The sequence below is a fragment of the Saccopteryx bilineata genome, chromosome 2 (genome assembly GCF_036850765.1).
Source record: "Saccopteryx bilineata isolate mSacBil1 chromosome 2, mSacBil1_pri_phased_curated, whole genome shotgun sequence".
NCBI lineage: Eukaryota > Metazoa > Chordata > Mammalia > Chiroptera > Emballonuridae > Saccopteryx > Saccopteryx bilineata.
Window position 1 is genome coordinate 161,494,376 of NC_089491.1, and position 21,842 is coordinate 161,516,217.

Here is a 21,842-nt window from a genome sequence, read left to right on the forward strand (position 1 = left end):
TAGTAGCATGACGGTTTTCAAGATGGCCTCTCTACATCTATAGATTTAAATGGCAGAGTGTGTGTTGATGGTGCTGCCTCCCTTCTTTTCATGTGGAACCACTGGCTCTTCAGAATTGGCTACCAAAAATTCATAAAATGATATTTGTCTGTTTCTCCTAAAATATCATGTATGAAGGGGAGGAGAAGGATTAAAGGTCAAGATAACAAAAGTAGAGAGTTCAGGGATGGTTTTAAAAGCTAACATGAATATTTTTAATGTCTAGAATACCAGTTACCAGACACTAAACCTTTCAACAGCATCAAGGCTGGCCTTCAGGACACCTCTGGGAATTTAATTCCTCTTAAGGACGTGCATATCAAGGGGAAAATAATAGACTTTGTAGCCCAGGTGAGCTCTTTGTTGTTTTATGGTACTTAAACCAAATGGATGTCAGTCATAAATGAGAACTGGATTACAGTTGTGTGAACTCAACACACATGTACCATTACATTTCTAAATACATTTATTCATTGAGCACCTACTGCATGCTGGACCCTGTTCTAGGCTCTGGGTATATGGCAACGAACAGTGTGAAAACTCTGTCCTCACAGAGCATACGCCACATTGGCGGACCAGGTAACAAACGTGATCAATAAGTACATGCCTGCCTAGCCTGTGATGGTGCAGTGCATAGAGCCTTGACCCAGAACACTGAGGTTGCCAGTTCGAAGCCCTGGGCTTGCCCAGTCAAGGCACACACGACGAGCAAGCTATGAACAACTAAAGTGAAGCAACTATGAGTTAAAACTTCTTGTTTTCCGCCCCCTCCCTCTCCTCTTTCTGTAAAATCACTAACTAAAATCTTTAATAAATAAAGTACATGCCATGTCACATGGTGGTAGGTACTACAGACAAAAATAAAAGCAGGAAGGGATGGGAGCTGTGCAGGTTGGAAGGGTTTCAGCTTGGAAATGGGACAACCAAGGAAGGCCTCACTGAGAAGGTGACACCTGAGCACAGATGTGTAGGAAGTGAGGGACTAAACCATGTCGACATCTGAGGGGTGTTCATTCCAGGCAAAGGAAGCAGCACATGCAAAGGTCCTGAGATGGGAGTGAGCCTGATGTGGTCAAGGGACACCAAGTGTAATGGAAAGGGGAAGCCTGGTAGGAGCTGGGTCAGAGAGGGGGGTTAGGAGAGGGCAGCTCACGTCAGGACCCAGGACATTATGTCCATAACTCTTGAGTAAAATGGAAACCTTTCAAAGATGTTTGTCAGAGGAGTGATGAAATCGGGATCACACTGACCACCACTCATGTTGATGACAGACCAAAGAGAATCAGTTAGAGACATCTTAGATCAAGTTCTCTGGAAACAGACTCTAGATGGAAATTGTTTCAGAAAGCTTATTGGGAAGTGCTCTCTGGAGGACACTTGTTAAGAGAGCACAAGAGTCAGGATCTGGCAGAAGGAGAAGTGGACTGTGACAGGCATACAAGCGTCCTGACAATCTCAGCGGGAGCTCTGAAGCCAGTCTTTCAGAGATGTTCTGAAGTGAGGCCAGGGTGTCAGGCCTTCTACCCCACAGGGACCAGTCATTGGATGTGGCTGCCCCTTGGGGGCAGGGTCATAACCTTGAGTGAGGCAGTTCATCTTTGTCAGAGTTCATTGACTGGGGAGGGACACAGCAGGTGATACTCCCAGCAGCCTTAGTCCTGAAAGGGACAACTGGGGGCACCCCACAGCGCCAAATGTAGGTGACTACTGAGTAATTCAGTCAAGGGTGATGGTACTTGGACCAGAATGTTGGTAGTGGGGGTAGTAAGAAGTGATAGGGTCTGGCAAGGATTGACAGTAGAACAATAAGATTTGCTGATGGATATGGGACAGAGAGAAAGACTGGAGCTGAAGATGGCATTACCTGCATGTAGGTTTGCCCACTGTGGTGGAACTCTGGAAGTGCTCAGTTTTCTAAAACTCTTTATTTTCTAAGAGTTGACCTCACTATTGCTTCTAAACACTAATGATTATGTTGAACAACCTGAAAGACCTCTTAGGAGAATAAGAACACCTGTTGTGGTATAAATCCAGTGTTGTGGTATTGCTCTCTCTTCCATAAGGAAATCAAGTTAAATTTAGTGATTGCCTTAACTGGGGAAAATGGTGGCATGGGCAAGAGCATGCTACCCACATGTATGCCAGCTTACATCTCTCTGACCTCTACACTGGCCCCGCTCTGATCCATACCCACAGTAGGTGAGGGTGCTGATGCTCAGAGACATAAAATGATATGAGAAAGCACAAGGCTGAGCTGACTCCAGGTTATATTTCTTTCCCATGGTGTAAACAGCTGATCATTGTTTAAACTTTGGAGCAAGTCCTTTACATGTTCACAGAAGTCAAAGCTTTACTTGGAGAGATTGAGTTCTGAGGTATAACTCTGGGTAGTCACAGTTGTATGAAAGAGATTGGGTAGGAAAAAATTAAAGGATATCTGGGTGAATTTGAGATTGTAGCAACCCTGTGCCCCTCACACCTTTTCTAAGGTAGAAAACCCTGTCATCAGCCTGAATTTCTTCGAGAGTCCAGGTTCTTAATGACTGTGCTGTAATGCATCCTGGTATGGACTGAACAAAGCACAGGAGTTGGAGTTTGAAAGGCTTGCTGTGAATCTGCTCATTCCTTTCTAGCACTGGGACCTTGAAGAATTATTTAACTTCTTTGTACCTCAGTTTCCTCACATGAGAAATGGAAATAATACCTTTCTGCAAGTGTTGTGATTACTACATAGAAGAACCCAGGGCATTTTTTTCATATACAGTAGACACAAAACAAATGACTATGTTACAAGAAGAGACATGTGCCCTCCCTATGTTACTTTGGATAGACAACTTGCACCATCTGGTTTTTCAAACCTCATAAGGCTTTTTTCTTAGGGAAGTTTGCTCAAATTAACTCATGACTCAGCCATGGCTTTTTTTTATTCAATGGTTCACTCATTTGACTCTTCTTGGAATGAGTTCAAAGTTTCTAGTTTAGTTATACAGGGTGGGGCAAAAGTAGGTTTACAGTTGAGAGTACAGGAAATAGTTTATTCTTGTATTATTATTTCTTAATCATTGTATTATTTTTCTTATGAACAACTATAAACCTACCTTTGCCTCACCCTGTATAATAGTTTTGCCTGAAGGACGAAAATTAAGATATCAAAAATTTGTACGGTAACCGTAATGCCGGTGGCGAAGGCCAGCTAAGTCCACATTGGATTCTGGCAGCTGGTAGAGAAACTGTGGAGCCAGAAAGCATTGGGCCATTCCATTTAATAAAGTCTCACAATGGCGGACAAGCACACAGGCAGGGAAAACCTCTTCTCTGGCACGTAAACAGGAAGAATGGCCCCTCACAGTGGCGGGCAGGCAATCCACCATCCACACTCCCCTCTTCCTGAGCACAAGCACCCACAGCCTTACATAGGTCACACACATGTGGCTCTGCCATGTGCTCAGGCACCAATCAGGCAAAGTGCTTGCAGCCGGTAAAGCAGTGAGCAAGCCTAACACAGCTGCCCCACAGTATCTTAGTTTTAAGTCCTAGTAAAAATACTTTTATCAACATTATCTAAAATTGCTTACTTTTTGAGTGCCCGATCATACAAAGAATATAGGCATAGTTTTCATTTATGGTGGGTCTGCAAACAGTTGTTCCATACGGTTTCATCAAGTTCATGTTTTTACTTCTTCTTCAGGTTATTATTTTTCAGACATACACAAATCAGAGTCATGTACCCATTGAGGCAAAATATATTTTTCCTTTGGATGATAAGGCAGCTGTGTGTGGTTTCGAAGCATTCATCAACAAAAAGCACATAGTGGGAAAGGTAAGGAGAAAAATGCATTGTGATTACTCTTTGGTTCTAAAGTCAGTTTCCCATTTATTCAAACCTTCATTATTTGAGTCCCTACAGTTTGGGCTTGAGCAGCAGTCTTATCATAAAACAAAAGTGTTCTTTGAAGAACAGAACACTAAGCACTTATACAATTAACTTCTACTCACACATCTCTCCCTGACTACCTGGTTTCTGTTCCAACCCGTCCCCTCTTCATTGGCCAGTGCCCAACAAATTATTTGCCTAGGCACTTGAACAGAAAGTGATTTCACCTGGCCTGTGGTGGTGCAGTGGTTAGAGCATTGACCTGCAATGCTGAGGTTGACCGGGAAGGCTGAGGTCACTGGTTCCAAACCTCAGGCTTGCCCAATTAAGGAACATACAACAAGCAATCAATGAACAACTAAAGTGAAGCAACTATGAGTCAATACTTATTCCACCCTTCTCTCTCTCTTCTCTTCTCTCTCTCCTTTTTCTCTCTTTCTGGGTAAAATCAATAAATAAAATCTTTTTTTTAAAAAAGTGATTTCAGTATCAAAGGTCTAAGAGAGACATGTTAGGTACAGTGGACCATCAACCTAGAATGCTGAGGTCACTAGTTTAAAACCCTGGGCTTGGCCTGACCTGTGGTGGCGCAGTGGATAAAGTGTCAACCTGGAAATGCTGAGGTCGCTGGTTCGAAACCCTGGGCTTGCCTGGTCAAGGCACATATGGGAGTTGATGCTTCCAGCTCCTCCCCCCCCCTTCTCTTTCTCTGTCTCTCCTCTCTCCCTCTCCCTCTGTCTCTCCCTCTCCTCTCTAAAATGAATAAATAAAAATAAATAAATAAGAAAAAATAAAAAAAGTCTGAGGTTTAATATAGTCTTAGTCTGTCAAGAGGCATTTAAAAAAATAAAAATAAAATAAAATAAAAAATAAAACCCTGGGCTTGCCCAGTCAAAGCACATACAGGAAGCAATCACTACGAGTTGATGCTTCCTGCTTCTCCTCCCCCCCCCCTTCTCTTCTCTTTCTAAAAATCAATAAATAAAATCTAAAAATAAAAAAAGGCATATTGGAAAATTGGTGAAGCCCTTTGTAATGCTGGTGGCCAAGCCAAGGCAGGTCCACATTGGATTCAGGCAGACGGTAAAAAAACTGTGGAGCTGGAAAGGGTTGGGCCATTCCATTTAATAAAGTCTCACAATGGGGACAAGCACACAGGCAGGGGAAACCTCCTCTCAGGCAAACAAATAGCAAAATGGCCCCCCCACACAGAGGCGGGCAGGCCATCTGCATAGCCACAATCCCCCCGAGCACAAGCACCCACAGCCTTACACAGGCCATACACACGTGGCACTGCCACGTGCTCATGCACCAATCAGGCAAAGTGCTTGCAGCGGGTAAACCAGCAAGCAAGCCCAGCACAGCTGTCCCACACCCTTACATGTTTTTGCAAAACATGATCCTGTGCATCCTGCTATAAAAGTACCTGGGCAGTGCCCTCAGCTGGCCCCCAGATCTATCTCTTATTTCAGCAGTGTTTGGATGGAACAGAGCCAGGGATGCCCCTTCTTCCAGCCTTCAACCACCCCCAACCTCTTCCTCAGTCACCACCCTCAGAACCATCTCAGCCACCATCAACCTCCTAGACCAGCGAACACTGTTTTTTGACCTTAACTAATTCCTCATTGCCAAGCAACCATGAGCTCCCAAACTCATTAGAATTATTCCACTGAGGTGGAAGCTGGTCACCCTGCATCTGCGGGCCTCCTATACCCACCTCTCTCTGAGCTTCTTTCTACCACAATGCTATGGCTCTGGAGGCTGTGGGCTGCTTCTTCTGTGAGTTGGCTGAGAAGTGTGAGGACCCCCAAGTATCTCTTGATGCAAGACCAGCATGGTGGCGTATTTTCTTCCACAATGTGTTGAAGTTGTCCCAAGATGAGTAGGGTAAAACGCAGGACACTGTAGAAGCCACCATGGCCATGGAGAAGTACCCAAACCAGGCCCTTTGGGTCTGCAGGTCCTGGGTTTTGCCCACACAAACCCTCATCTTGGACTTCCCGAAGAACCACTTCCTGGATGAGGGGGTGAAAATTATCATGAAGATAGGTGACCACCTCACCAACCTCTGCAGGCTGCCCTGCCCCCAGGCTGGGCCGAGTGAGTGTCTCATAAAGCCTCACTCTCAAGCATGACTCAGCCTTTGGTGCTGAGGCCTTTGAGTGACCTCTCTGCACCGCTGGTGTTCAGCTTCTGCCTAAGCTGTTGCTTGCAACCAGTAGGTATCCTTTTAGCTACCCTGGAGCCCTCTTCCATGCCTTGGGCCAAATGGAAACATTAAAGCTTTTTGCAGGAAAAAAAAAAAAGGTTAAACTGAAATGAAGTGAAGGCTGTTGTTCTAACCTTTTAAGGAAAATTGTGACAAAAGTAACAGTTGATTCTTTCTTTGTTAAGTCTAAAGATTAGTCCACAGTTGCAATAATGCTTCACATTTCATTACATTTAAGATAAGCTCAACTTATTTTTTTGTTCAACATAAAGTTCCAAACATTTTTTTCCACTATTGACTAAAATATTTTGATCCCAACTTAAAGAGAATTCTCTTTAGTTAGCCTTTTCTGATTCAAATTCTTCTTTTTTCCAAGATTTTATTTATTGATTTTTAGAGACAAGAGAGAAAGGGAGATGGGAGGAGGCGTGGGAAGCACCAACTCATAGTAGTAGCTTCTCTTATTTGCCTTGGCCAGGCAAGCCCAGGGTTTTGAACCAGGGACCTCAGCGTTGCAGGTTGACGCTTTATCCACTGCACTAACACAGGTCAGGCTTTGATTAAAGTCTTACTAGATAAGAATGATCATTGATGATTATTTTATATACATCCATTCATCTTAGACTCTTAGTTTTCTCTTTTTGCATAGGTTTGAATGATGAAGTTTTCTTTACTAAAGTCTGAAATCACTATTCATATTATGACTAATATAAAAATCATCTTTTCCAGATCAACGAAAAGGAGGCTGCCCGCCGAGAATACCGAGAAGCGATCAGTCAAGGCCATGGCGCTTACCTGATGGACCAGGATGCACCCGTAAGGCTGGACATTCATCCATTAGTCTAGCACACTTACTAGGAAGGGAAAAGGAGTTGGAAAATGATTTGAAATATAAAAATTCATAGTCGGAACTAGATAATTTAAATTATTTTGGCCCTAGGCTTTCATGTGCTGTTAGCGAGGGGAGGTCAAGCTGGTCATACCCACTGGGCTTATCTAATTCATGTGACCAAACAAATAAGAGCCATTTCTGTCTTTGGGAACTGGTTTCCCAGAAGTGACAACAAAAAGAAGACATTTAGGATACATAATTTTCACCTTCTGGTAAAATATGGTAATTATTTAGTGTTTCCTAGAATGAAGCTCACTTAGCAATTTATTTCATTTTCACCAAATCATAATCCAGAGAGGCATTTCTATAGGGTTCTGAAGTATGTTCTCATACTATAATATATTAATGGCATAATATATATTATGTGATTATATATAAATAAAATCTTTTTGACATTAAACAATGCCACCAGTGCTTGGCTTGTAGGCTCTATTCTTGTTTTCTGATGAAGAATCTGGCACATTGAAATTCTGGTGGTTCATGTCATAGGGTTAGCTAGCATAGAATGAATATGCATTTGAGTCATAAGCTAAGTAACATGTTTCTGTCTCAGGATGTTTTTACTGTAAGTGTTGGAAACTTACCCCCCAAGGCTAAAGTTCTCATCAAAATTACCTACATCACGGAACTCAGCATCCAAAACACCGTGGCCATCTTCTTCATGCCTGCCACCGTCGCACCCTGGCAACAGGACAAAGCTTTGAATGAAAATATCCAGGTTCATGTGCTTAAGATAAGATTTAAATAACCTTTTTTGTGTGTGATTTATGCATAGAGAAGAAAAAATATCCAAAATAATCTAATCCTTTTGGCATAGAGTCAATGTTAATGACATATATGCATTTAGACAAATGTACTGTTTGTAAAATAAAAGAATAAAGACAGCCTAACCAGTGGTTAAAGTGTTGACCTGGGTTGCTGAGGTCACCAGTTCAAAGTCCTGATTTCGCTGGCCCTGAGTGCCAACTCGTCAGCATAGTTCTCTGGCTTGAGCAAGGGGTCACTCAGTCTGCCGTAGCCCGCTGGTCAAGGCACATATGAGAAATCAATGAATGAACAACCAAGGAGCCACAACAAAGAATTGATGCCTGTCTGTCCTTATCTGCCCCTCTCTGTCACTCTCTCTGTCACACACACAAAAAAGAAATTGTATGTATACGTATATGTGTATTTGTATGTATAGTTGAAAAGGTTATAAATTATCCTGATTATCAGTTACCTTCTAGAAGTTACTGTCATCCCATGAACAAATGCTTAGTGTTTCACTATTCCAAAGTGAGACCAGCTGTCTTGTTGCTGCTATAGGTTGTGGCCTTTGTGACATTACATTCAGTTTAGAGTCTCATTGTAAAACTTGATACTTATACAGATATTTCTTTTAACAGGATAGAATAGAGAAGATTTGTATAAAGGAAATCGGAACAAAGCAAAGGTTAGTGCCTAAAATGTAAAACCTGACAATCATTCAATGGGCATTCATTTTTTTATGGCTTAAATTTTTATAAAATTATGTGAAACAATTACAGGTAGCTGTTTAATAGTTAAGATAGTAAACTAACACAACTTTCGCTTCATTTTTGGTAGCTTCTCTCTGAGTATGTCTATTGAGATGCCATACGTGATTGAATTCATTTCTAGTGATACACATGAACTGAAAAAAAAGGTTAGTAAATCTTTGCTTTATTTCTCAAGAGCTCTTATTTTAATATTAATTATATGTTATGAAAGCAAGACATGCACATGTTTTAAAAGTGTGAAATGCTACTGACAGCTTGGGGAAGCAGCAGCAGTCCCAAGGCAGTGAGCCACTTGCATATTGTAGCTCTCTTCTGGTGGCCCCAAAGTTTCAGATTAAACAACTTTGCTGCTTGTTCCTGATCTATTTCAGAAATTTTCTTTTAATTCTTGTTATGGTGGAAGTCCTCACTCACTTTGCTCCCCACTTTTCCTCTCCCCCTTATTCCAAAAGTTACTTCACAATTTTTGGTTAAATCAACTTCAGTGTTTACATTATTATGATTATGTAAGTGATGTTTACTGTTGAACCAAGAAATATGTTATGATGACTTTTTTTTTTACCTCTTTATATATTTTTTTCTGGGGAAAAAAATTGCATTTTTTATTTGCTTAGTCTTTGAGGACCGTTCTTCTCAAATGCTTTAAAAGCCCTCTACATACCATTCACACTGTTGAATGTTTCAGAGAATCCATTAATTTATGTCCTCCACCCCCAGATATTGTCCCTCTGTCTCTCTATTCCACCCAGCTTGGCTATCGAGGCCTCCTATGGGTTTATCTTTTTCTTCTTTCTTGTTCCCTCAATTTGGCACAACACAACCTCATTTCCTTCCTGAGTAAGAGTGATGGGAAGCAATGTTGGAAAATGTCCTTATTCCACCTGCTCTTGGTGAGATGCTGAATCCAAGGCTGGAAATCGTCTTACCTTAGAATATTGAAGACATTGCCTTCCAGCTTCCAATATTACTTTTGAGAAGTTAAATGATATTTTTATCTCCCATTCTTTGCTTGTAGCCTATTATGTCTTTTATATTTTAATTCTGCAAAGATTTCAGATCTTTTTATCCCTGGTTTTCTGAAATTTCATAATACTATGATATTCATTCATTATATATAATTCATGGGTGTGCATTCTGGGATTTATATTTTTTTAAAGTATAAAAAAATAAAATAAATGTAAGCTGGTCTTCTCTCTCCTCTCTCTGTAGCACCCTCCATCTGTGCCCTGAGTTTTGTGCCTCTTATTTTTTATGTCTTCTCTCCTATCACCCTTTTTATTGTTTTTTTTCTGAGTGATTTTCTCAATTCTAAATTATCCTGAAATGTTTATTTTAGTCCTGGTATATTTTTGTTTCCAAGAACTCTGTTCTGGTCTGTCTTCCCCTTTTATAGCGTCTTGTGTATTTCACAGATACAAGAGCATCTCTTTCATGTCTCAGAGAACATTCATCACACATTTTTCCTTCTGTTCTGTGTTGTATCTCCTTCCTTTGAGTTCTTTCTGGCTTTTTGTGTGTTTGGTCTCCACATGTCATGTTAGAGGCTTTTCCTCAAATGTTTGGGTGACCAGCCTATGGCCACCTTTAACTGCGACACCAAGGAAGCCTGTGAGTCATTCTGCAGTGAGTGGGGCGAGCAGGCCAATGGCCTGCATCAGAGGTCCCTGGCAGCTGTGTGCTGGAGATACCATCGTGGTGTTTCAGCCACCTCTGTCGTTATTCAGAACACCTCCAGGATGTTCATAAAGTAGAGGAGGCAACCAAGGGTCCTGTGTTGTGGGGTGCCAACTGTCACTTCAGTCCCATGTGCAGCCCTATACTCCTGTACTCCATAATGCCTGGGATTCCTGAGTCTGGATTCCATTTGGTTGAATTTCTCTTAGTAATAAATCTTCAATTTTCTTTAGTGAGAGAGCAGGGTGCTAGCTCCTGGTGCCAGTGACTTGACTTCTTAGATAGGGGAGAGGGCCTGAAGGTCTGACAGTTTAGCACTTAGTGTGTTCATGGAAGGTATGGTCCCTGCCATACCTGATACCTTACCCCTGCATGAGCTGCCCCGGGTGCTGCAGGACCACTGAGTCCACTGCGGTGGCCATGCCCTTCAGTGTTGTGGAAGATGATTTTCAGTGCAGGATTCAGCACCTCACTAAGAGCAGTGTGCAGAATAAGGACATTTTCAGACATGGCTGCCCATCACTCTTACTCAGGTGGTCGCTTCCTCCACTCCTGCTAGGTCACTTACCACACCTCTATCAACTTTCCATCCTCTTAAATTTATTGACGTCTGCTATTGTCTTTGTTCCTGCTCTCAATATCTTTAGGTTTCACATCCTTTTTTTATTGCTTTCCTTTCACCATAGGGAAGTTTAGGGTTTTGCTAGGGCAGTGGTTGGCAAACTCTTTAGTCAACAGAGCCAAATATCAACAGTACAATGATTGAAATTTCTTTTGAGAGCCAAATTTTTTAAACTTAAACTATATAGGTAGGTACATTCCTTATTGAGGTAGTGCCTGCACGTGGTATTTTGTGGATGAGCTGCACTCAAGGGGCCAAAGAGCCTCATGTGGCTCGCAAGCCGCAGTTTGCCAACCAGGGTGCTAGGGAATGAAGGTAACTACATGGATTTAATCCATTCTGAAGAACTCTTTTGTATCAGATAGCTTTTGCTGTATAATAGACAATCCTAAAATTTGTGGTTTAACACCACAAGCATGTGTTATTTCTCAGTTTGTGGGGTGGCTGGGGTGGAACAGGATTGTCTAGAACGCTCTCAAGCACATACTTGGCCTGGTGTCAGTTAGGATATGACCATGTGTCTCCTGTCATCAAGCAGGCGAGCTCAAGTTCGTTTATATAGTAGCAGAAGGTCTGGCAGTAGCAATAAGGGAGGGCAGGCCCCATTGCACAAATACTTTTCAAGCCTCTACGGGCCTCACATCTGCTATGTGTCATTGGCCAAAGTAAGTCATGTGGCCAACTCTAGACTCAAGGGCAGAGGAAGAGATGCCGCCTTCTGACAGGAGAAGCTACCAATAACATTGGAAAGGGGCAGGCACACCAGAACAAACTCTGGACCACATTGCCTTTATGGTTTTAAAGCTTAACGTCTACTTCTTGTGTGTGTGTTTTTCTGAAGTGAGAAGCAGGGGAAGCAGAGAGACAGACTCCCACATGCACCCGACCGGAATCCACCCGACAAGTACTAAGTACTAAACTGTCAGGTGGTGATGTTCTGCCTATTTGGGGCATTGCTCTGTTTTAACCAGAGCCATTCTAGCACCTGAGGCAGAGGCCATGGAGCCATCCTCAGCATCTGGACCAACTTTGCTCTAATGGAGCCTTGGTTGCAGGAGTAGGAGAGAGAGAGAGAAAGGAGAGGGGAAAGGGTAGAGAAGCAGATGGGCGCTTCTCCTGTGTGCCCTGGCCAGGAATCAAACCCAGGACTTCCACACGCCGGGCCAACGCTCTACTGCTGAGCTGGCCAGCCAGGGCCAAAGTCTACGTTTTTAAAAATGATTTTATATTTCAAAAAATATAATTTTAAAATAAGGTATAATTCTAAGTTTTTTGTTGAATTTTTCCCTTTGCTATTCTAAGTTATGACTAGCTGGTGTACTTTCTGCTGTCACCAGAGAAGTCTTAACTGAATTTATAGATCTTTCATGTTTGTACCCAGGGTGTGAGACTATCTCAAACTTGCCTAAATTATACTATTTATATTCACCTTAGAACTTCAGGGGGGTAAGTGATGATACTGGTCACGCTTCTAAAACCTACATTTTATAATTTTAGAATTTGTTACTACATTGTTGATTCTTAGTGGAATTATCTAAATTATGCAAGGCCTTGCTACTTGACAGGTAAGTGTATATTGATGCTATGGTATTGTTCTGTATTCACTTTGTTGTCATTGCTGTTTGTTTGTAGAGCACAGACTGCAAAGCTGTGATTAGCACTGTGGATGGGAGCTCCTTAGACAGCAGTGGGTTTTCTCTCCACATTGGTTTGTCTGATGTGTATCTCCCAAGAATGTGGGTTGAAAAACATCCAGAAAAAGAAAGTGAGGTAAGTCCTTCTTACTTAAAAGTAGGAGACTATTGCCTGACCTGTGGTGGCGCAGTGGATAAAGCGTCAACCTGGAAACACTGAGGTTGCCGGTTCGAAACCCTGGGCTTGCCTGGTCAAGGCGCATATGGGAGTTGATGCTTCCTGCTCCTCCCCCTTCTCTCTCTCTCTCTCTCTCTCTCTCTCTCTCCTCTCTATAATGAATAAATAAAATCTAAAAAAAAAAAAAAAAAAAAAAAAAAAGTAGGAGACTATTGAAAAAAATGTTTCATTCCTGGACAGGTAGTTCAGTTGGTTAGAGCGTTGTCCTGATACACCAAAGCTGTAGGTTCTACTCATGGTCAGGCAACATATAAGAATCAACCAATGACTGCATAAATAAATGGAACAACAAGTCATCCTCTCTCTATATATATATCTCCATTCTTTTCTCTGTCTCTGTCTCTCTCTCTCTCTCTCCTCCCTCTCCCTTCCTAAAATCAATCAATCAATAAAAAATTTTAGAATAAATTATTTAAACTTGGAAATTATTGCTAGTCTTGAAAACAAGCATTACTAAATGAGCTCTCCCTCCCCCACCCAAGATACTACAACTAAAATTACTGATTATATCAACCATGACAAACTTCTGAGGTTTCAACCAAAACCTCTATGTAGTTTAGTTCCTTGTAAAGATTATAATTTTTACATAATCCCCACTAAAGGGAAAATTTGCCTTCAGATATTACACTGGTTGGCTGTGTAGTTTTTGTAGATTTTAAATATTGATTCTGTAAAAACATACAAAATTATTTATAGCCATAAGACCTTTTGTATGGCTGTGATGAAGAATCTCTCCTTATTAAAGTAAAAATAGAGAATGACATAAGCAAGATGACTATGTCCCTCACATGTATTTCTACCACCAACAATAATTTGGCATCCATCCGTGCATGCTGTCTGCCTATGTAAGAGCTTTGGGATCCAAGTAGTAGATGATTGTGTCACCCCATGCAGTCTAAGACTGAGGAGAGTCATTCTGAGTGAGCACACTTACACTCAGGCAGCCAACTTGCTGACCGTGGTTCCAGCTGCTGAAACAGAAATAGCTTCATATCCCTGAGAAATTGATTACAGCCCAGCTTGGCTTGGTGCTGTCATTAGCACCGTATACCAGGGGACCCAGGATGAGTCATGTCCACCTGTGCACCAGATAATAGGCATATAAGACTTGGTCCTAGCTATGAACCCTGATGTGGCCAATGAACTGGCTCTAGCCACTGTTAGCTATGATCAGAAGTCCCTGGAGGGAAGGCCACCAAACTTGGTCAATATACGAAACTCAATCATATTTCAGTACACTAACAACAAACATTTTGAAAAAGAAATAAAACAATTAATTTACAATAGCATCAAAAATAATAAAATACTTAGGAATAAATTTAATCAAGGAGATGGAATTGAGAACTATAAGACATTGATAAAAGAAATTGAAAGCCCTTGCCAGTTGGCTCAGTGTTAGAGTGTATGGAAGTCCTGGGTTTGATTCCCAGTCAGGCACACAGGAGAAAAGACCATCTGCTTCTCCACTCCTCCCTCTTCTCTCGTTTTTTCTTTCTCTCCTCCTCCTGCAGCCATGGCTCAAACGGCTCAAGCAATTTGGCCCCAGGCACTGAGGATGGCTCCATGGCCTTGCCTCAGATGCTAAAAATAGCTTGGTTCCAGTTGGCTCAGCGGTAGAGCGTCGGCCTGGCATGCGGGGGACCCGGGGTTCGATTCCTGGCCAGGGCACATAGGAGAAACGCCCATTTGCTTCTCCACCTCCCACCCCCTCCTTCCTCTCTGTCTCTCTCTTCCCCTCCCCGCAGCCAAGGTTCCATTGGAGCAAAGATGGCCCGGGCGCTGGGGATGGCTCCTTGGCCTCTACCCCAGGCACTAGAGTGGCTCTGGTCGTGGCAGAGCGACGCCCTGGAGGGGCAGAGCGTCACCCCTGGTGGGCGTGCCGGGTGGATCCCGGTCAGGCGCATGCGAGAGTCTGTCTGACTGTCTCTCCCCGTTTCCAGCTTCAGAAATTTAAAAAAAAAAAAAAAAAAAAAAAAAAGGCTTGGTTGCCAAGCAACAGAGCAGCAGCTCCAGATAGGCAGAGCATCACCCCCTAGTGGGCTCTCCAGGTGGATTTCCATCAGGACACACATGGGAGCCTGTCTGCCTGCCTCTCTCCCCACCTCTCACTTAATAAAAAAAAAAAAAGAAATGAAGAAAATAAATAGAAAGATATTCCATGATAGAGCCACACACCACCACAAATAGCCAGAGATATCTTGAGAAAGAAAAATAAAGCTGAGCCATCACACTTCTTGATTTCAAATTATACTACAAAGCTATAATTAAAACAGATACATACACCAATAGAACATAATTGAGAGCCCAGAAGTAAAACTATGTATATATGGTCAATAAATATTTGACAAGGGAGCCAAAAATATTCACTGAAGAAAGGATAGTGTTTTCAGTAAATGGTTTTGGGAAAACTATATATCTATATATCTTTTGAAGTTGGACCCCTATCTTACACCACTCACAGAAATAACTCTGTGGATTAAAAAGATAAACATAAGTTCTAAAACGGTGTAACATCTAGAAGAAAACAAAGGGGAAAAGCTCCTTGACATTGGTCTTGCTGCATTTTTTGAATGGCACTAACAGTACAAGCAACAAAAGCAAAAATGAACAAGTGGGACTACATTAAAATAAAAAGCTTCTTTTGAAAAACAAAGAAAATCATCAACAAAATGAAGAGACAGCCTATGGAGTAGGAGAAAATATTTGCAAACTATGTATCATATAAGGGGTTAATGCCTAAAATATGTAAGAAACCCAAGCATGAGTGCATGTTCACTGGCTTGAGCATGGGATCATAGACATGAACTCTTGGTCTCTGGCTTGAGCCTAGAGATTGCTGGCTTGAAGCCCAAGGTCACTGGCTTGAGCAAGGGGTCCCTGATTCAGCTGGAGCTGGAGCCCCCTGGTCAAGTAAGGCATGTATGAGAAAGCAATCAATGAACAACTAAGGTGCTGCAACTACGAATTGATGCTTCTCATCTCTCTCCCTTCCTGATAGTCTATCTCTATCAATCCCCCTCTCTCACTCGCTCACTAAATCAATAAACAAATAAGTAAATAAAATAAAAATAGGCAAAGGACTTGAATAGACACTTTCCCAAAGAAAATGTACAGATGGCTAATAGGTACATGAAAAAAATGCTCAACATCACTAATCAACAGGGGAATGCAAATTAAAACCACAGTGAGATATCACCTCACACCTGTGTGAGTAGCTGTCATCAAAGAGACAAAAGACTGGTGTTAGCAAGGATGTGACGAAAAGGGAGTTCTAACGTACTGTTGATGAGAATGCAGATTGTTGCAACCATTGTAGAAAAAAGTATGGAGGTTTCTTAAAAAGTTAAAAATAGAACTGCTATATGAAGCAATCATACTTTGGGCTATATAGCCAAAGAATATGAAATCAATATTTTGAAAAGATATCTACAACCCAATATTCATTGCAGCATTATTTATAATAACCAGACATGGCCCTGGCCGAATGACTCAGTGGATAAAGTATCATCATGGCGCACTGAGGTCACAGCACATAGAAGCAATCAATGAATTCCCAACTAAATGGAACAACTAAGTCAAACAGCAAGTTGATGCTTCTCTCTCTCACTGTCTGTCTTTCTCTCTCCCCCTTACCCTGTCCCTTCCTCTCTCTGAATCAGTAGAAATATTTAAAAACATTTTTTTGTGTGTGTGACAGAGTCAGAGAGAGGGACAGACAGGAAGGGAGAGAGATGAGAAGCATCAATTCTTCATTGCACACCTTAGTTGTTCATTGATTGCTTTCTCATGTGTGCCTTGACTGAGGGGCTGCAGCAGACCGAGTGACCCTTTGCTCAAGCCAGCGACCTTGGGCTGAAGCTGGTGAGCCTTGCTGAAACCAGATGAGTCCACGCTCAAGCTAGTGATCTCAGGGTTTCGAACCTGAGTCCTCCGTGTCCCAGCCCGACGCTTTCTCCACTGTGCCACTACCAGGTCAGGCAAAACATTTTTTTAATTAAAAAAAAGTTTAGGGCTCATCTGGTCAAGGCACATATGAGTGTTGATGCTTCCTGCCCCTCCCCCTTCTCTCTCTCTAAAATGAATAAATAGAAATCTTAAAAAAAAGGATATCCTGTCATTTGCAAAAACATGTGGACCTACAGGATATTATGTTAGGTGAAATAAGTCAGACAGAGAAAGACAAATTCTATATGATCTCACATATTTATAGTTAATAGTACTGAATTATATACTTGAAAGCTGCCAAGAGAATAGATCGAAATGCTCTCACTACAAAAAGAAATAGATATGTGTGGTGATGTATATGTTAATTTTTTTTTTTTTAATTCTGTGAGAGGAAGGGAGGCAGAGACACTCTGGCATGTGCCCAGATCAGGATCCACCTGGAAAGCCCACTAGGGGGTCACACTTTGCCTATCTGAAGAATTGCTTCATTGCTCAGCAATCGAGCTCTTCTTAGCACCTGAGTCAGGCTATGGAGCCATCCTCAGCTCTCAGGGCCAACTCGCTCCAGTCAAGCCATGGCTGCAAGAGGGAAGAGAGAGAGAGAGAGAAAGAAAAAAGGGGGAAAGGGAGGGGTAGAGAAGTAGATGATTGCTTCTCCTGTGTACCCTGACTGGGAATCAAACCTGAGACTTCGACACACCGAGCCAACGCTCTACCACTGAACCAACCAGCCAGGGTTGATTCAGTGATCTTAATTTGGTGATCATTTCACAATATTTATGTATCAAATCTTCACATTGTATAACTTCAACTTGCACAATATTATATATCAATTGTATCTCAATGAAGCTAAGAGACATTTTTTTTAAGATTTTAGTTAATGATTTTTAGAGAAAGAGAGAGAGAGAGAGAAAGGCAGGGTGGGGGGTGGAGGAGTGGGAAGCATCAACTCATAGTTGCTTCTCAGATGTGCCTTGACCAGGCAAGCCCTGGGCCTTGAACCAGCAACCCCACCATTCCAGGTCAATGCTTATCCAGTGTGCCACCACTGGTCAGGCACTAAGGGAAATTTTTTAAAAATTGAAACTTATGTGATAGTAGTTGCACATTATTTTTATTTTTATTTATTTATTTTTTTACAGGGACAGAGAGAGAGTCAGATAGAGGGATAGATAGGGACAGAAAAGACAGGAACAGAGAGAGATGAGAAGCATCAATCATCAGTTTTTCGTTGCGACACCGTAGTTGTTCACTGATTGCTTTCTCATATGTGCCATGACCGCAGGCCTTCAGCAGACCGAGTAACCCCCCGCTCGAGCCAGCGACCTTGGGTCCATGCTAGTGAGCTTTTCACTCAAGCCAGATGAGCCCGCGCTCAAGCTGGCAACCCTGGGGTCTCGAACCTCGGTCCTTCCGCATCCCAATCTGACGCTCTATACACTGCGCCACCACCTGGTCAGGCAGTAGTTGCACATTAAAGTATTGTTTGGTTAATAAAAGTTAAGTGTGTATATTTTAGTAATCACAGTAGCATCTACATTCCTTTTAGAATAATACATGCATATATATGAGACAAACACATATTATTTGTTCATTCTGCAGACTGTTGATACCATATACACTTTCAGATATTAATTCTGTATTAATTTTTTACCTCTCCAGGATTTATGGACTGTATGTTGGAAACTCCAAATCTCACATTCTACTTTTTATTTGAAGTCCTGTTGTTGAATAAATCTTGCTTTTTTTATTTTTGTAGTATTATCTTACCTAGCAAAAAAAAAGTTTGAATTTTACAAGTATATCTTTTCCAATAAAAATGACACATTTATATCAAATTCTGCAAATATCTGCGTCAGATGTTTACATCTTGCTTTGTACTTAGAGGGATGCCTGAAATATTGGTAGCATAGAAACTTAATTCTCTTCCAAATGCCATAGTTGAGCATGGTAAACTGATCCCTTTAGTCACAGGAATAAGCACAATTTAATTCATCTTTTCTGTAAACCTGGATTTTTGTACATTGATTGTGGTGCTTAAAATGAAACACACACACACATGCCTACATTGGTATATGTTTATGTCTCTCCCTTTGAGGTTCGTAGGCTATTTCTGCCAGCTGTTCCCATGGCAGGCAGCGCCTGACCAGAGCCTGAGACCCAGAGAAAGCAAGTGCCTTACCCAAGGGGTCCTCACTGGTTACAGGGGCCATGCTTTACTTTGTGTCATGCTGTCCCAATCACATGGCCATTGTTTAGAGAGTTTGTATGGGTGGGGTTTTGGATCAAAATGTTATGGTCTTTTGACACAAATGTGTGCGAATTTGAGCAAGTGAACCAGTTTAAGTTGTGAGAAGTGTCAGCCCATTGCCTTTCTCCCTTTAGGCCTGCATGCTCGTTTTCCACCCAGATCTCAGCATCACTCTCCCTGACGCAGCCAAAGAGAGCGAAGTGATTATCTGTCTTGACTGCTCCAATTCCATGGAAGGGGCAGCATTCTTGGAGGCCAAGCAAATTGCCTTATATGCCCTGTCCTTGGTGGGTAAAAAGCAAAAGATAAACATTGTCAAATTTGGCTCAGGTAAGTGCTCTTAGACTGCAGTTCACAGTGTACTTGCTCCTTAATATCAGCATATTCATGGGTAGAAGTGACAGCTGTCAGTACCCTTGACCTCACCTTTGGAGTGAGAGGTAGCACAGCACAGTGTTCAAGAACTATGGACGCAGCTCCCTGGTTTCAAGCCCCAGCTCTACAACTTACAAGCTCCAGGTGTCACCTTGGGCAAGTTACCTGAACTTTTCATGCCTCGGTTTCCTCATCTGTATTCTGAGGGTAACAATCTCTATCTCACAGTGCTGTGAGGAGTGAGCTAATGTATGTAAAGGATTTGAAACAGGGCCTCATTCATAGTAAGTGTTTTATAACTATTACAATCATTATCACCAGCTGAACCAAACACAAGAACCTTGATCTGACAAGTCTGAGGGTCCCAACGATATGGACAGAACATTTTAAATACAGTAGTAGAAAGTTTATAAGGAATGATCTAAGCAAACATCAGATCAGCCCTATGAGAAAAGGACCACAGAGTGGAGTGAAGGGACATCATGTTATATTGCTTCTTCTATATCATTTAGCAGAAGGCCCAGCCCCTTTATGAAGGTGCCAGGGTCTGCTAATGCTGGAGGCAGAGGTCATGGAAGGGGAATGTGTCCCTCTGGTGGCCAGTCTGCCTGTGCTGTCTGGTGTCCGCATCTGACTTTGCATAAGCAATCTGCTACAAAATGGAGTATAAACAAATAATTCATAATTTAATGCATAACCTGTTGCACAGTAAAGTGCATAGTTTGCACTAGAATTATTATTTAAAGGAATGCTGTGGTGAGTTTTTATATGTCAAAATGATCAGTTGTTAGTGTTCAATAAAGTGAATAATGGTAACACCTCACACCAATTTTATTACAGGTTGCAAGGAGTTATTTTCATTCCCTAAGTACACTACGAGCAATAATGTGCCAGCTGAGTTCATTATGGTAAGTAAAAGCACCTTCCTTTTTTTTTTTTTTTTTTTTTTTTTTTTTTAAAAAAAAGCACCTTCCTTTGTCTCCTGAGTCTGTTTTATCCCGTTTTTTTTTTAATTAATTATTTTTTTTTTTTTACATGAGAGGAAAGGAGATAGTGAGACATACTCCCACATGTTCCCCAACCAGGATCCTCCTGGCAATCCTATCTGGGGCCCGATGCTCAAGTTATTTTTAGTGTCTAAGGCTGATGTACTCCAATGGAGCTTCCCTCAGCACCTGGAGCTGTCCTCAGTACCTGGGGCCACGTCCAACCAATTGAGCAACTGGCTGCGGGAGGGGAAGAAGGAGAGAAGGGAGAGAAGCAGATGGTCACTACTCCTGTGTGCCCTGACTGGGAATCGAACCCAAGAATCGAACCTGGGAAGTCCAGATGCTCTATCCACTGAGCCACTGGCCAGGGCCTGTTTTACTCAGTTTTAGTAATGCTGCCCCAGAGAACACTGTTAGAACACCCTCGTTCTTTCCATTTTGTGTGTTGGTGGGCTCTGTTATTTCACTGATAAAAGAAATTATGAATTCAATGAAGAAAATTTGAAAATTAGTAAGGGTAGAAAGAGACTGACCTGTGATGGTACAGTAAATAAATCATTTGACCTGGAACACTGAGGTCGCCAGTTAAAAACCCTTGGCTTGCCTAGTCAAGGCACGTATGAGAGAGAAGCAAATGCTATGAGTTGATGCTTCCTACTCCTCCCCTACCCTTGCTCTATCTCTCTCCCTTTCCTCACTCTAAAATCAATACATAAAATCTTTTAAAATAAAAAAAAGAAGAAAGGGTAGAAAGAAAATAAATCACCACAATCCCACCACCCAGGGGCAACCAGCATTGTTTTGCATTGTTTTCTTCTGTCCCTGTTTCTGTTTGTTTTAAATGGAACAAGTGTAGAATGACAGTCACCCTTTCAGTCCTGGCTGGCAGGCCCAAGAATGTTTAAGATTTCTTTAAAAGCCATAAAAATGGGCCCTGGCCGGTTGGCTCAGTGGTAGAGCATCGGCCTGGCATGCAGGAGTCCCGGGTTCGATTCCCGGCCAGGGCACACAGGAGAAGCACCCATCTGCCTCTCCACCCCTCCCCCTCTCCTTCCTCTCTGTCTCTCTCTTCCCCTACCGCAGCCGAGGCTCCATTGGAGCAAAGATGGCCTGGGTGCTGGGGATGGCTCTATAGCCTCTGCCTCAGGCGCTAGAATGCAACACAGCGATGCCCCAGATGGGCGGAGCATCACCCCCTGGTGGGCATGCCGGGTGGATCCCGGTCAGGCATATGCAGGAGTCTGACTGCCTCCCCGTTTCCAGCTCCGGGGGGGGGGGAGCCATAAAAATTAAGTCTGACCTGTGGTGGTGCAGTGGTTAAAGCGTCAGCCTGGAACTCAGAGGTCACTGGTTTGAAACCCTGGGCTTGCCTGGTCAAGGCACATACAGGAAGCAACTACTATGAGTTGATGCTTCCTGCTCCTCCTACCTATCTCTCTTTCTCTCCTCCTCTCTCTCCTCTTCTCTCTAAAATAAATAAATAAAATCTTAAATAAAAAACATAAAAAAGCAGATAGGTGCTGATTGATAATATTATAGTTATTGTGTGACATGAAATAAACTTAAAGGATATAAATGTAGTT

General features: G+C 42.2%; 1 protein-coding gene across 1 annotated transcript in view; it reads left to right on the forward strand.

The window, feature by feature from the left end:
* PARP4 (poly(ADP-ribose) polymerase family member 4) overlaps window positions 1-21,842 on the forward strand; it is a 100,081-nt gene that overhangs the window by 36,317 nt on the left and 41,922 nt on the right. The window contains exons 15-23 of the mRNA XM_066258288.1: window positions 266-390; window positions 3,728-3,859; window positions 6,852-6,938; window positions 7,568-7,732; window positions 8,400-8,446; window positions 8,599-8,677; window positions 12,460-12,597; window positions 19,030-19,225; window positions 20,111-20,178. Of these exons, the coding sequence (XP_066114385.1) occupies window positions 266-390; window positions 3,728-3,859; window positions 6,852-6,938; window positions 7,568-7,732; window positions 8,400-8,446; window positions 8,599-8,677; window positions 12,460-12,597; window positions 19,030-19,225; window positions 20,111-20,178 (1,037 nt within the window). The remainder of the gene's footprint in view (window positions 1-265; window positions 391-3,727; window positions 3,860-6,851; window positions 6,939-7,567; window positions 7,733-8,399; window positions 8,447-8,598; window positions 8,678-12,459; window positions 12,598-19,029; window positions 19,226-20,110; window positions 20,179-21,842) is intronic.